Below are 15595 nucleotides of genomic sequence, written 5' to 3' on the forward strand. Positions count from 1 at the left end.
AGGCATACAAAAATTCATACCGAAAACGCCTAGGTTAATATAACGTAGGCCCATAACATGTCGCATAAAATGGAATGTGGACCAATTAAGATTTGGTTCTGTGGGCTGGAAAGGACTTGGAGGAGCCCAAAGATAATTAGGCCCAAGCAATCACCAACATCCATATGAGAACAAAACCCACAACAATAGAGATAGTGTTTCAAAAGGGTAAAAAGGAATTAAATAGCTATTCCACGAGAATCAAAATCTCATATTTACGAGTAGACTATTTGTACGAATGTGATAGTTAAATCAGACAGTTAAATTAAAATATAGGGTGGTAGACACACACTAAAAAAGACAAGAGGAGAGATAATAATTAAATTAAGACTAAATTTACCAAAACTGATAATTCTAAACTCATCTTGGATTTGAAACATTAAATATGTTTAATTAAATAATTTTATAGTAGTTTTTCAGTAAATTAAAATTTTATTAATAAGAGAAGAGAGTTTTTATTTTTATTAATTAGAGTTTCAACTCAAATTAAACAATATAAAATCTCAATTACCTGATTTGAATATGTGAAGAATAATTTTATAAATCAGGCTGAATGTATAATTTGATGAATTATATAATTTTAGTTTATAAGGCACGACTTGAATTATATGTGTTTTAAATTTTAAAATTAAATTATATGCAAAATTTAAAATTTTAATAATTATATTTTATAAAATTAAAGGTTAAATTAATTATATTTATTAAAAATTAGTAACGGAACCCAACTGAGATTTTATAAATTAAGAATAATAATTGATTAAACGCTGAAGGAAGACAGTGAAAGCGATGGTTTGATGTGAGATATTTTTTATAAAAAATAATAAATAAATAAAAACATGATTGATTAAAATAATAAGAACATGGAAAGTGGAAATCTTTCAGTTGGAAAATAAAATAATAATATTTTTTTAATTAAAAAAAATAATGGTCATTTGAATGGAAGCCACGTGCCACGTGGGTGTCTCACCAAGATGATACAGCGTGGGGACATGACATCGCTTGCCGATTTAAAATCTAGCTTCTCTTTAGAGGGATATTTCATTATAGACCACATGTTACATAATAATTATATTTGTTACCCCACAATTTTATTTAAATTAAAGTATATTTTATATAATTTAAAAATGTAATCAACGATATTTTAAAATAAATAAAAATAGTGATTTTAATAATAAAAAATATTTTATATAAAAAATAATTTTAAAAAATAAGTTATTTTCCGTAAAAAAACAAGATTTAAAATATATCTATACCACCATAAATGAAATAATAATAATAATAATAATTAGGGAAAAAAAAGAATCTGTATTCTACAAATGAATTACCCTACCAAAGAATCACGAGGTTCCTAATGCATCTTCTTCACTCTGCCTTGCTTTATTTCAAATTCCCATGAAAAATAGAATACAAAAAATGCATATGATATAAACTCAATTTCATATGAGAATGAGTTTCATAATCGTTAAACTAATTATACATATCAAGATTTGTACAAAATCTAAATGTAAATATTTCATCTAATGATTATGAAACTTATTTTCATATGAGATCGAGCATATATAAAATAATTTGTAGGTGAAGATCATGGTCATACTAGCACTGATTTTGTTGCGTCTAGATGATTCAGTCGACAGGTCCCAAGAAGGATTTCTGGGAGCTCTTCTTCAGTTTCACCCTGCACAAAGCAGCAAGAAACTATATAATTTTCATTCTTTTTTTAATTTGCAAGCTAAATTTTATATCAGAGCAGAACATTTCGTGGCTAGCTTTTCAGTTTAACCTGTATCAAAAATGCCATTTCTATCACCAAATTGGTCAGGTACCCAAGAACAAGGCTGACCACCCCCCTGGCAACTGTGGAAGATCCAACATCCACTTCCAGCTGAAAAACAGACGTTTAAAATTTTTTTAACTTTTGTAATCTAATAATTATAAGAGGAATGCTAGCTGCAGTTATTTTCTCTCCATCCTATTAGTTGAAGAGTATAATAAATAGTGATTAATTAAAGAGAGAAAATAATAATTAATATAATAAATACTTTTCAACTAATAGGATAGAGAGCGTTTGATAGTCACTTGAGAAAATGTCTACAACTAGCATTCCTCTGATTATAATAAGGTAATCCACCTCTAGGTAGTTTTTCCCCCGAAAATAATGTACTTCTAATGCTTGCCCCACCAAGCAAGCTTTCTTGCCAACACTCTGCTTCACAATCCATGATCCCTGAGAAAACACATCACGTTCAATGCTAAATGTGAGGGGAAAAAAAGCATGACCATTGAGTGATATAGGAATGCAAATGGCAGAAACTTTGGTGTGTAGAATTTAAGCTGTTACTGACCTTGGAAATATAAGGTATCAGCTTAAATCTTGAATTCCTATAGGCATCATCACCATTAACAAATTTTTGTAGCAAAGGTGTTTCCTCCAGAGGAGTTTTTAGCATGTAGTATAATGCCAGGGTGTACATGGTTGAACCAGGAACCTGAGTCATGATGAGCATAATGCATGAATATATAATCTTTTGGTACAATTGGTTCCGACAGGGGTTTGAACTCGATGGACTGGAGGCAACTCCAGTACTAATGAGGTAAAGTCTATTTGCATACAAGTACATAATTTGATTGTAGATGATGTTAACAAGTAATGTAAAGATTAAGACGATTTGTTTAACATCAAGCTCACCTGTATATTCACAATAAAGAAGAATTCCGGTCGATCTTGCACTGCATAACTCTGCATCATTCCAATAATAAGTTAAGGTATTGGAGAATTTCATTTCAGTACATGGTTGCTATGTTGATATGCTTATCAATAAGGAACTTTCAATATCAGGAATTAAACCTGAACAATACTATCAGGACGGCTACCAAGATCACTTTCTGGTCGGTTCGATCTCAACCAGTCTGCTCCAACAATTTGCATCAAAGTCCCCTTTGCCTTGACCTGAAGAAGAAAAATGGATTTAGATTAAGATGTTGAGAGATAAATAGGAATTACCCTCTTTACCTTGCACTAGTATTTGACATTTACAATTTCTTAATTGCATTTTGCAAAAGCAAGTATTGGATGAATACCTTTTCATTGTCCTTCAAGTAATTTTTTCCACGTATCAGAAACGTAGAAGGATCAGCAGCAGCCCAACTGCAAGGTAAAGTATAGTTTGGATCTTTTTGAAGAGTAGCTCCATAGGAGCACATTACACCATCTTCCTTGGTCGATTCCTGTAAGTCCATATAACCCTTCTTTTGAACTGCGACAGAAAGAAGTTTCCAAAAATTTCTTCTTCAGAAACCATCCATTCATCAAATTAAAGATGTGAAATATGGCTACTGTAGAGTACTAACCTGCAAAGTCATGCAACTTCTTTTTCACTTTGCCTGCAGCAGATGATAATCTCGGTGGAAGCATACTCTGCATGACAGGGTAAACAACATTACATCTGTGAAGGATTGCATCAATTATAATCTGGTTTAATAATTGATAATCAACTATCTTTAGAAAGCAGGAGGTTAAATTAATGGGAATTAATGTGTACTGCTGTATGCGTCTCTGGGCTCATTTCTGAAGACCATTCATTTTCCAGGTCAAAATCCATCATTTCGTTGGTATCAGGGACATCATAGAATTCATCCGAGGCACTGTTCAGGGCAGTTAAACTTGCACTAAGTGTTTCTGCTTCATTTTCCACCAAATTAGGTTCCTCCTCAATCTTTCCTTCACCTTTAGCTTTTACTTCCACATCTGCTTTTTCAGTCTGGGGAAGCACAACTTGTCCTGTCAATTCTCTAGGTGAAAGGGCAGTATAATTTCCTTCTTTGGCTTGGAATAGCTCCCTTAACGCTGCAAGTTGTACCGGCTGTAGTGAGGATTTAAATGAAGAACATGTAACAACATGTTCAATAAGCAAAGCTGTAAAGAACCAGAAATGAAATGTTTGATTAAATGGTACCTGCAACTCTTTCAAGCATACGTATGGTTATGGATTTTTCACATGACGGGAGTATATACAATTTCCAAGATCTCCAATTGACTGCAAGCATATGTTTCACAATTGATCGCCTTCCTTGGCTTATAGGAGTTATTACATATCCTCCACCTGCAATTTTTTATGATTGTTGGTGCAAAAGGAACCAAATATTAAATGTGATAATATGGAAGATAAATGTTGGACACAACTTGCACTGCCAATCCCTGGCAAGAGACCTATAAAGAGAACATTAAATAACTAAATTGCAAACAACAAAAAGAGTCCAGAAAACAGACTGGATAAAAACTGTTTGACCTTATAAATTTGTTGACACTTGTTTCGTTGATCGATGAAGGTAAACCAAACAAATTTGTACAAAACATGCTAAGAAACTTACATAGTCAAAATTCACAATAATTTCCAAGAATGAAAAGAGGGTAATTCCTATTTCTGCCATTACTTGCATTCAATTGGCAGCATTAAGAAGCAAATGAATTATTTAAATTCTAAGTGCAAAGCATACATTACTTTTAAGGCATGCTCGAACATAGCCTTTCTGTGGTGGACACTTCTTGTGAATCACAGAATGGTATAGGATCACTGTGAATTAATGAGATTTAAACCATCAGAATCAAATGATTAGGCACTGAAAAGCTTCATTAGATAGTATACATTTTGTGTAAAAGTAATAATAATAATACTACCATATGTCCCATCATCTTCTCTTCTCCAATAACGTCGCAACAAAAGATCTCTTCTTTTCATTCCCCTGCAGAATATGAAGAGTTATTAACAACATATTGTAGGAGTGAATTTATTTTTCCAACAAGGTTTTATTATGACCTGGGTAACAAATCCCTGTACAACTGCTTGTGAATAATATCTGTATGACCATCAAGGTGCTCAACAGTGCTACCCCGGTAAGAACAAAAGTCCCATCTGCAAGAAACTTGGTATTTCAGTTTTTGGAATGAAATAGACATGCTCTGAAAACATTATTGGTAAATATTTTGAATGATTTTTCTGTTCCAAGCCAAATACAAAAGCCAGGCCCAGGACTTGTTAGTTTAATATAACAACTAAGGTTCTTGTTAGAGTGTAGACACAACCTATATAGATTATAGGACTAGTTGATTTATAGATGATTTGTAGGCAAATTGATTAGTTTCCATATCTAGATCTTGTAATTTGTATATATACACCTTTATTTAGAGAATAATACATACAATTTACTCTCAATCTCTACTCTATGACAGTTCTCTATGAAAAGCAAAATCAATTCTTTGTTGAAATTCATAAAGTTACCAATCCTTGTCATGATAATTTCTTTATACTTAGGATAACTTCTTTATATCTGAATCAAAGTTTACAGAGAAGTAAAGGAAAAATCAAGAAGTTGTACAAATGGTGCCTAATACTTCAATAAATAGGTAATTAGGCATTTGCATCATGTGAGTGATTAAGGAGGAAGGGAAATCTCTTCCCTTAAATGTTGCAGTTGCAGATTGTGGTTCTTCTTTTCTTCTTCCATGGATACAAATCCATGACTCTTTTGTAATGTTAACTCCTTTACGATACCAAAATTTAAATTCAGGAAAATAGAAGTATTCCAACGATCTTACTCTGATCTTAATGGACCAAGTGACATAAGAGTCCGGAAAATGGCCTCTGAAGTCCCATCAACCACACCAACTGCCATAATTGCTGGATGTTCATCCCAATGCTTAAGGGGGAAATATCAGGGAAAAAAGATTAGTTTAACTATAAAATATCAACGAGTTCCACAATGAAATGCAACTTACCCTCTCTTGAGAATCCCAATCTTTTGCCTCTTTGAAAAGACGCAGTCCTGCAAAGCAAAACATTTTGCAACATATAGCCTTTGAAAGCAAGATAAATAAATGAGCTGAACTCTTTACCGTTCTGGCATCCAAATATTTTCCATGGAGAGGGTGCAATAACATCTGAAGTCGTCGCCTCAGTATGCATACTTGAGTAAAAATCTACTAATCCCTTGCAGTCCACTCTCTTTGAGACGCTTAGTCTATTGAAACAAAATTGCATAAAGGAAAAAGAAAAAAACTTGTCACCAGAGAAGAAGAACGTACGAGAACGCTTAAATGGCAAATGAATGTGTTCAAGTGTTTTCCAATTACTTGTAACATATCCAAACACAAAAGAATACAGGTCAACCATGATTTCAAATTAGGAGTCACTCAGTTCAGAAAGCATTATGATTCCCAGATAGCTTTAGGCATCTATCATATGATTCATCATTGAGGGCATTATGCAAGTAAAAATGTAGAGCAGAGTGACAGAGGCAATTGAAAAAAAACTCGAGGGAATAACAATGTATTGTGTTCAAAGAGTTAAATTTTAATCCTCATAAAGCTAAAGTAATATTGAGATGTTCAAGAAAAAGCAGTAAAACAGCATCTGAATAGGACGGTCTTGAAGGCAAATGTAGAAACATATTCTCTCTAGGTACCATACTATAAGATATCAACTCAAAAGCATGAGAACAAACCTTTCTAACTATAATTGCATGCTATTTTCTGATTCTATCAATATACGTAAATTTAAAAAAAAGATAAAAACAGATATAAAGAAGAACGTAAAATTGGAAACCCTATATGAGCAAATAAAGAAATCAAACACAAAGAAATATTTGATTACACAAAACTTGGGTAATTGGCAGAAACCAACATACCTTAGAGGAGGCCATTTCCTATTAGAACTAGCCACAAAGTCCTTTCCGGGATTTGGGCACTCCTACAAAAGTATATTAGGCATGGAGCATCATTAGAAAACCAAAAATAACAAATTGAATTACTCTCGGAGTTAACATTTTGGCACCTTCAACACAGCATTCTGCAAGGAACGAATCCATCCTGCAGCATCTTCTGAGCTACTTGCTCCCAACTATAATAGTATAATTTCAGAGCTTATTTATGGAAAAATCATATGAATCAAATACCATTAAATTACTAGGAGTTTACCATACCTTAAGCTGATCATTGTAATTTAAAGTACTGTACAGTGTGAAAATGAAGAAGACCTGCAAATTGCAAACAATTAGATATGAAAGAAAAGGCTAATCCCTGCCAAGGCCAGAGAGTTGATCCATCACTATTAAAGTAAAAGTAATGGTTAAATCAGAAGGAGTACTTTTCTATTGATGCTTTCTCTTCCATTATCTGTAATGCGAATGCAGGAGTCAATTATTGCACTTCTAACCGGCTCCTGAAAGTGAAAAAGAATGCGAGCAATCAGTGTCAGAGACAGGAAAATGTTTTGAGGTCGTCCAACAATGTAAATATCTGCAATCTTCATCACTCAACAACTTCAATTTAGACACACTCAAATATAGGGAAGCGTTTATTGGTTTTTACTTCATGGTGAACCATCTTGGATGCTTATGTAGGTCATTACACCATTTGGATGCTCTATTTTACTAATCATATGCATATGTTTAATGCTGGGGATCAAAGCTAAAAGGTTATGGTTTTTCATTAGTTTCTGTTGACGATGCAAATCTGGATGCAAGTGCGAGTAATGTAGAAGTAACAACAACTAAACCTTTATCCAAAAATTAGTGGAGATTGGCTGTAGGGATCCTTTTTCACCATTCATTCAACAAGACACATATATAATCATACGGAATGAGGAGGTGAGTAGGGAACTTTATGACAGCAATACAGGCACCTCATTTAAATCCTCACCAAAATGTACAATTTAAAAAAAAACAAAAGGTGTTTGCCTTCATTTTCCCTTTTCTCATAAGGACAAAATTATCTGAGAATCGAGGTAAAATGGTTAGGTTCCTTGAAATCTTTCAATACCATTTGAGAAGGATAATAATAAATGATACACCAAGAGATGGGATAAAAATATTCAGATGGATAAGAACCCATTAATGCAGCAGCACACAATTCAAATAAAATAAAGATTATTAATCAAATATTCACATGCACAGAGCTCCAAGACCATTGCAAATTCTTAATGGCTAAACAAAGGAACAGATTTTACCTGGGAGAGGAAAATATAAAACAAAGAAACCAGATTCAGAAACCAGAAAATTTATAATTTTCACGGGTCAATCCAATAGCTTCTGGCCAACTCAGTTTATTTTCATCCAAACCAGAAAAAGAAAAGGAAAAAGGGGAATAAAAAAACTAAAGACATAAATAGATACGAAAGCAAACAGAAAGACGAAACAAAACCAAACAGAAAAGGCCATTATCCAATATACATAAGAACAAAAACAAAACTATAGAACAAGAAAGCGTGAAAATGAATAGAAAACAAACAAGAAAAGGAAAATTTTACCTCGTTTTGTGAAGTGGGTATCGTTTTGTAGAATTTGAGGTAGTTTTCTTCAAGAATAAAATACCTCTTGCGAGAAAACTGTAAGCCAAATCTATTGGACCTAATAGTATACAACCATCCTTCCATTCTGCCATTGTTAGGTCGCATACCCATTTCAGCAAATATATTTTTCTTTGGTTTCTTGTAATTAAAAAAGCAAAAAAAAAAAAAAAAAAAAAATCAAAGCTGCTGCATGCTGAATTTTTTTTATTATTTTCCTGAAAGTTTTTGATGCAATAAGCAAAGAAAGATGGCTAAATTTAATGTTAATGCTCTGAATGTTATTATATGGCTATTACGTGACTGCATATACATAAATATTATATAATCATATTATGTTGATCCTCTGATTCTCTTCCCTGACAAAGGGAATCAGAGAATCAAAATTTGCAGTCACGCATGTTAAAACAGAGAATTCACCTCTTCAAATTTTCTTGTTTCTTATTCTGTTTGTTTGTTTGTTTTTCTGTTTTAAAAAAAAAAAAAAAAGCTAAATTACTTTTTTTAAAAAATAACTAAATTTTGAGGGGACATGCTTATCAAACATTAAATTACTATAATACCCTTGACACCAAATTTATTTATATATATTTTTAGCTTCAACTTATTTAATTTTAAAAATAAAGTTTAGAAATTTATTTAATAAAAAAAATTAAATTGATCTTATTTGATTTTTGGGTAAAATTATAAAGACTTAATTAAATTTATTTTTTATTCACCTCTCTCCTAAAACTTGTTTTTATGGAAAAAAAAAAAAAAAAAAAAAAAAACTAGAGCTATGTTTAGGAGAAAGTTTACAGAGGGAAAGTAAAGTATGATCTTTTAAAGTAATTACTTTATTTGAGGAAGTAATTATTTTTAAAGGTTTTCAATAGTGGAAAATGTCCTTCAATAAAATTATTATTTAAAAAAATAATTTATTTTTTATTGTTTAATTAAAATATTTTTATTATTGGATAAACTATATTTAAATTTTTAAATTTTAATATAATTAATAAATCGAGTTCTATATTTTTAAAAATATAAATTTAAATTTATCTATAATTAATATATGATCATTTATTATAATTTAAATATTTAAATAATTTATTTTTTATTTAAAAAAATATTTAAATATAATATCTCAACTGACTAAATTTTAATATTTTTTATTCTTTAATTTCAATTTCCATTCATTATATCCGCTCCAACACTCTCAAATAGCCCGATATTTTCTTTCAACGATAAAAAGCTAAAAGATTTATTACTTTAATTTTTATTTTAAAAATAAATAATTTTATAGCTAACTGTGTAAAGGTAAGTGAGTGTAAATAATTTTAAGACAGATTTATTATCGAATTAAAAAAATAATTTAAAAAAATACTAAAATTTCTAAAAAGAGCTTACTAACTTTTATTTTTTAAAATAATATCGAATAATTTTTAAATAGATTATAAATTTTTATAAAAAATATTTTAAAAAAATTATAGTTTCAGAAGAAATTTTACTATATACTATTTTAACTAATATTTATAATAGATAAAAGAATTATAATTTTAAACTGGTTAAATATAAAAAAATTTAAGAATATAAAAATTGATCCGTCAATTATATTAAAATTTAAAATCAAAGCATAGTATATATAATATAAAACTATTAATCTATATTGAAAATTATTTAAGTGTTTATTAGAGTATTTTAGATATTTAAAATATTTTTTTATTCATTTACTAATGAAATTAAAGATAAAATGATTTTTAATTTAACAGATTAAGATTTAAGTATTTGATTTTAAAGATATATGAATCGATTTATTAATTACATTAAATTAATAATATCTTTATTACCTTTTTAAATAGATAAATTATATTTTATTTTTTAAGTTTTAGTATAATTAATAGACAAGTTAATATATTTTTAAAATTATGCACTTAATCCCTCTATAATCGCTTTACCTAAACTCTAATATTTTCATTTATTTTTTGCAATTAAAACAGTAGAAATATATTTATTATTTCCTTTATAAATTAAAAATATTAAAACATTAGCATTCCATCCATTTCTTTTTATCTATTAAAATTTAAACATTTGATCATTTATTTTTTATTTAAAATAACACTTAAATTCCTATTAACTTTTGTTCAGATTATCTCATTCAAATAATTTTTAATACTTTTTATCCTTCCATTTTTATTCATTAAAATACTTTAATATTTGATAATTATAAAACTTTTAAAAAATACTTATAATATCAGCTATTTTTAAATAGTACAAAATAACTTTTAAATAGGTATAATGTCTTAAATAGGTATAATGTCTCTGATGGATGAAAAAACTGTAATTTTAAACGAATTGAATACAAAGGGAGTTAAAGATTCAATTTTAAAAATATAAAAACTGATCTGTTAATTATACTAAAATTTAAAAATTAAGGTGTAATTTACATAATATAAAATATATCACTTATACCGATGAGGATTGAAGTGTTTTTAGAATATTTTGGATATTTTAAATGTTTATTTTCTTTTTGACCGATTGATTTTTAGAATTATAAATGGAATGACCTCCAATCTGGACGGATTGATTATAAAAGATTTTAAGTGTTCGATTTTAAAAATATAGAAACTGATCCGTTATTTACATTATAACTCAAAAATTAAAATATAATTTATTCTATTATTTCATATCACTTTTAGTAATTTTAATAATAAAATGTATTTATACAATATTTATTATAAAATATATTAATTATTTTTCAATTACTTATAAGTATTTAAATTAAACACATAATTACTTTAAAGTTTCAAATAACTTCTAAGCACCGAGCATCTATAAATTAATTTTTATAAGTTACCAAACAATATCTAAATATTGTTACTTGAAATCTAATATAGAGTTTTCCCAAGAAAAATGCTAAATAATAAAATTTATTTTGAAAATATTTATTTTAATATAAAAACTAAATAATAAAATTTATTAGTTGTTCTTTCAGTTTTAAATTTATAATTGTTGAGTTTTTTCAAAATATAATAACTAAAATTAAGAAATAGAGTAATTAATATAAATTTAATAATAAAATTAAGAAACAGAGTAATTAATATTTAATAATTAATATATGTTTATCTTTTTTTAAATAATAAAAATAAAAATAAAAGGTAATATATTATATAGTACAACTTTGTTATTATTAATATTTTGATTTTTATATTTTGTTATGGATTTATACTAGAAAAACATTTATATCTCAATTTTTTTAATTCATTAAATTAAATAATATAAATATTTTCATAAATTCACGTTTAATAACTATATTTTTATTATACAAAATTAAAAAATCAAGATATAAACATGAATTTATAAAAATATTTAAATTATTTTCTACAATAAATTAAAAAATATTAGTATATTAATGTGAATTCATACGCAATACACCAAAATATAATTATTTAAATAATAAAAAAAGTCATGTAGGATGATGGGCGGGAAATATAAAATTTGAGTTAAAATTGATTATAGTTCATAATTAAAATTATAATAAATCTTAAAATTTTAATTTAAATTATTTAAAATTGAAGTATGATTCGGTATTCGTGGGTGGTTTCTCATTGGACCATCCACTCATGATACTCATTTTCAGTAATCTGAAACTGTAAGACTCATCTCATGTTAGGTGGGCCCGTTTCTTTTATTACGATGCAAACTGTCAAGATCCCTACGAATGTGAGATTCTTTATCCACTAACAAGTAGATTTTAAATTTTTAGGAAAACAACTAACTAACTTTCCTTACAAAGACAACAAAGACACAGAATTTAAGGTACGCAATTCTTAAAACTCAATTAAGTTATTTACATTTATTAGATAACTCGCCCTATTTAAACATATATTGACTTGAGTGTTAGATTGGTTGTCTCATAGGCACCGGCCACCTCAAACTACATTCTTACAGATTGTCAACTCATATACAGAGTATTTTAGACGTTTGGTTCAATTGCCAGGATCCAAAGACTTCTCTTACTCATTTGGAAAATCTGGCTTGTTGAACATTCTTTTTCCTTTATATTTTGCTTAAACTCCTTATTTCTAATGGTTGATGGCTCATGAGAAATTACTAAGTTCCCTACAAACAGGGAAGCTATTATTTTTACCACCCTGAAAAGTGGACAGAACACTCCTCCCGTGTCAATTGAGATGGACCTTAATACCTTAAACAACAAATAAATGGTGCAGTACATTTGAAGGTTGCAGGCCACCCTTGAGCGATATAAAGCGTGGGAAGAGGCTTCCTAAGAATTGCCAAGACAAGAGACAAGCTCTCTCAGGGAATGCTCAGGACTAGGGAGAAGTAGCCCACCAAATTACAAGGCCTAGAAATGCAAACTCCAAAAGAAAGGGCAAGGTAAAAGAGGAGAAGTTCTCAGATGAAGCTCCAAGAAGCATAAATTGGAAATTGATAAGTATTGTCTAGGGGTTTCAAAAAGAGTAGAAAGATGATTTCGAGTTAGGGGATGCCTCGCCCTTGTCTGATGAAATTCCGGTGGAGACATTTTCCTCGAAGTTTAAGTTGCCAAGCCTGGACAAGTACAATGGTACCTCAAATTTAAGAAGCCATTTAGCCATCCTTAGAATAAAGATGCATTTACAAGACGTCTATGATTTTGTTCTATGTTTAGTCTTTTCATCTACTCTAACAGGTCTAGCCTAGAAATGGTACCAAACTTGAATCTAGATTCGATGAGGAACTGTACCCAGATTAATGTACCTTTCAAATCTAAATTTATTACATGCATATCAAAGAAACTCTCCTTGGACCTCTAGAAGATTCGATAGGGTGAGAGGGAGTTTTTGAGAAGTTTTATTTCATAATTCAATTTTGAAGCTATATATGTGGAAGATCTGAATCATAAAATAGCTTGCGAAGCACTTAAGAAAGGAGCTAGAAATATAAAGTTCATGAATTCTCTTATAAAAAACCTGTCGGTCACCTATCAGCAGCTAATGGACAAAGCCTATAAATACATATGTATGGATGAAGAAGTGCATGCTTTGAGAGAAGACGAAAAGGCAAGCCTAAATAAGACCCAAAAGTTAGAAAGGCGAAGCCACAAAAATGAAAGGAGAAGTTACTTGGTGTCTTGGGGCAAGGATGACTGAGGTAAATATATAAATTATACTCCATTGAATAACTCATATACTCATGTGGATAGGAAAAATGAAAAGAAAATTAGATGGTCTACTAAACTTAACTCGAACAAGTCAAGCAGTAGGGACAAAACCATATATTGTCGATTCTACAAAGATTGAAAGGCTTATCAGATAATACAACCATTAGGTTGAACCATATAAATTTATTCTTTCAAGTCTCCATTTAAAACTGTTTTAACATCCATTTGATGAATAACAAGTTTATGTATAGAAGCTAAAACAATTAATACTCTAATAGAAGAAATTTTGACTCAGGATGCTAAAACAAGTTTATGTATAGAAGCTAAAGCAAACTCATAAACTTGAGTTTATAAGTTTCAGCATAACTTATAAGCATGCAATCAGAAGTTTTTGAACCTATTTTTCATTTTTTAGGATCAGGAAGAATTATTTTAGCAAGACACCCCCACACTTTTAAATATTTTAAGTTAGGTGTATAACCTTTCCAAGTATCCTATTTTGTAGATGACAAGCAATAGTAAAGCTTCCCCCAAAAGTTATTAGGTGAGAAATAACTTATTAATAAAGCATTCATCATTTCTTTTAATATTTCATTTTTTCTTTCTGCTACTCCATTAGATTCAGGTGAATAGGGTGGAATAAATTCATGAATTATTCCTTCTTTTTCACAAAAGCCATTAAATAAGATATATTCTCCACCTCTATCTGATCTATTTTTTTTTATTTTCCTATTTAATTGATTTTCTACTCCAGCTTTATACAATTGAAATATATCAAATGCTTCATCTTTATTTCTAAGCAAATATACTTTAGTATATCTAGAATAGTCATCAATAAAAGTTACATAATATTTTTTACCACCTCTAGTCATAGTTTGTTTTAAATCCCCTAAGTATGTGTGTATTAGACTAAGCAATTTAGATTCTCTATATGTAGTTAAACATGATTTTTTTATTGACTTAGATTTTAAACAAATCTCACATTTATTTAAACATGTATTACCAGTGTCAGATATTATACTAAGATATTGTTTTTTTTTTAATATAAGAAGCACTAACATGTCCTAATCTAGCATGCCATAAATCAAAAGAATCAAGCAAGAAAGCACAAGAAGATGCATTTCCATTTGTTATTTCAGAAATATTGAGAACAAAGAGTCTCTGATTACAATAATATTTTCCAATAAAAATATCATTTTTAGTCAGTATAATTTTGTCTGACCCAAAGGATACCTTAATCCCATCCTTTCCCAATAGAGCTACAGAAATTAAATTAGCTCTCATGTTAGGTACATGAAGTATCTCATTAAGTGCCAAGGTCTTATCAGATGTGAGTTTGAGAAGAACTTTCTCTTTACTAAGGACATTTGCAGTTCTAGAATCATCAAAATATGCATGTTCTTCTCCTTCTGTAAAGTAGGAGGTAAACGCATTTCTGTTTGTACAGATATATCTAATAGCACCAAAATCTATTATCTATTCTAGCACATTAGCTACAAAAAAAGTTTGAGAAATGACCGCAGCAATAATGTCATCTCCTTCAACTAAATTCACTTTTGGTTTAGGAGAATTGTCATTTATCGCTCTTTTCCTGTACTGGGGTGCATCATGACCCGGCTTACCACATACAAGATAATATCCTTTCTTTTTAAAGATGGTACTATTAAACTTAAGTTTGTAATCCGATTTCTTATTTTCGTACCTATTATTTGATTTGTGCGCATTTTCTTGTACAAGATTTGCTCTTGTAGCCAACATCCTCAGCAGTATATTTCAGATTCATTGAATCTCATATTTCATTGAATCACATATTTCCTTGGCTTCCTTGTAGGAACAGTAGTTATCAAAGAGATCGTTAGAAAGTGTATTGATAATTGTATGCCTACATACCTTATTAGAATAGGTCCAGATTTCATGCAACTTTGGATCAACCGCAGGGACAGGTCCTGATAAATCTATATGAGCGATCTCTTAAAAAAATTTGGAGATTAATACAATTTATAATGAGATTTGATAATTATTAAAATTTACATGTTTGTTGATAAGATTTGTGTGATGTTAATCTCCAAAACTT

At 29.4% G+C, this 15595-nt stretch overlaps 1 protein-coding gene across 1 annotated transcript; it reads right to left on the reverse strand.

The window, feature by feature from the left end:
- Nucleotides 1-1330: 1330 nt before the first annotated feature.
- Nucleotides 1331-8518, reverse strand: LOC110625199 (protein ENHANCED DISEASE RESISTANCE 2). Its single transcript, XM_021770775.2, has 21 exons — nucleotides 8340-8518; nucleotides 7179-7253; nucleotides 7015-7068; nucleotides 6867-6932; nucleotides 6721-6782; nucleotides 5930-6054; nucleotides 5813-5859; nucleotides 5633-5733; nucleotides 4854-4949; nucleotides 4715-4779; nucleotides 4539-4610; nucleotides 3993-4139; nucleotides 3579-3883; nucleotides 3388-3454; nucleotides 3118-3293; nucleotides 2885-2986; nucleotides 2726-2776; nucleotides 2382-2525; nucleotides 2168-2263; nucleotides 1820-1921; nucleotides 1331-1714 (listed from the first exon to the last, which is right to left on the reverse strand). The coding sequence occupies exons 1-21, from the start codon at nucleotides 8490-8492 to the stop codon at nucleotides 1628-1630; spliced, it is 2193 nt and encodes a 730-aa protein (XP_021626467.1). The 5' UTR covers nucleotides 8493-8518; the 3' UTR covers nucleotides 1331-1627.
- Between the last annotated feature and the right edge of the window lie 7077 nt (nucleotides 8519-15595).

The sequence above is a fragment of the Manihot esculenta genome, chromosome 10, assembly GCF_001659605.2.
Source record: "Manihot esculenta cultivar AM560-2 chromosome 10, M.esculenta_v8, whole genome shotgun sequence".
NCBI lineage: Eukaryota > Viridiplantae > Streptophyta > Magnoliopsida > Malpighiales > Euphorbiaceae > Manihot > Manihot esculenta.

Excerpts from the sequence above, each read along its gene's own strand:
- LOC110625199 (XM_021770775.2), bottom strand. The coding sequence starts at position 8,492 with ATGGGTATGCGACCTAACAATGGCAGAATGGAAGGATGGTTGTATACT. Across the intron at positions 7,069-7,178 it reads GAGAAAGCATCAATAGAAAA|GTCTTCTTCATTTTCACACT; the intron begins GTACTCCTTCTG and ends TGCAATTTGCAG. Across the intron at positions 2,264-2,381 it reads TGATACCTTATATTTCCAAG|GGATCATGGATTGTGAAGCA; the intron begins GTCAGTAACAGC and ends GTGTTTTCTCAG.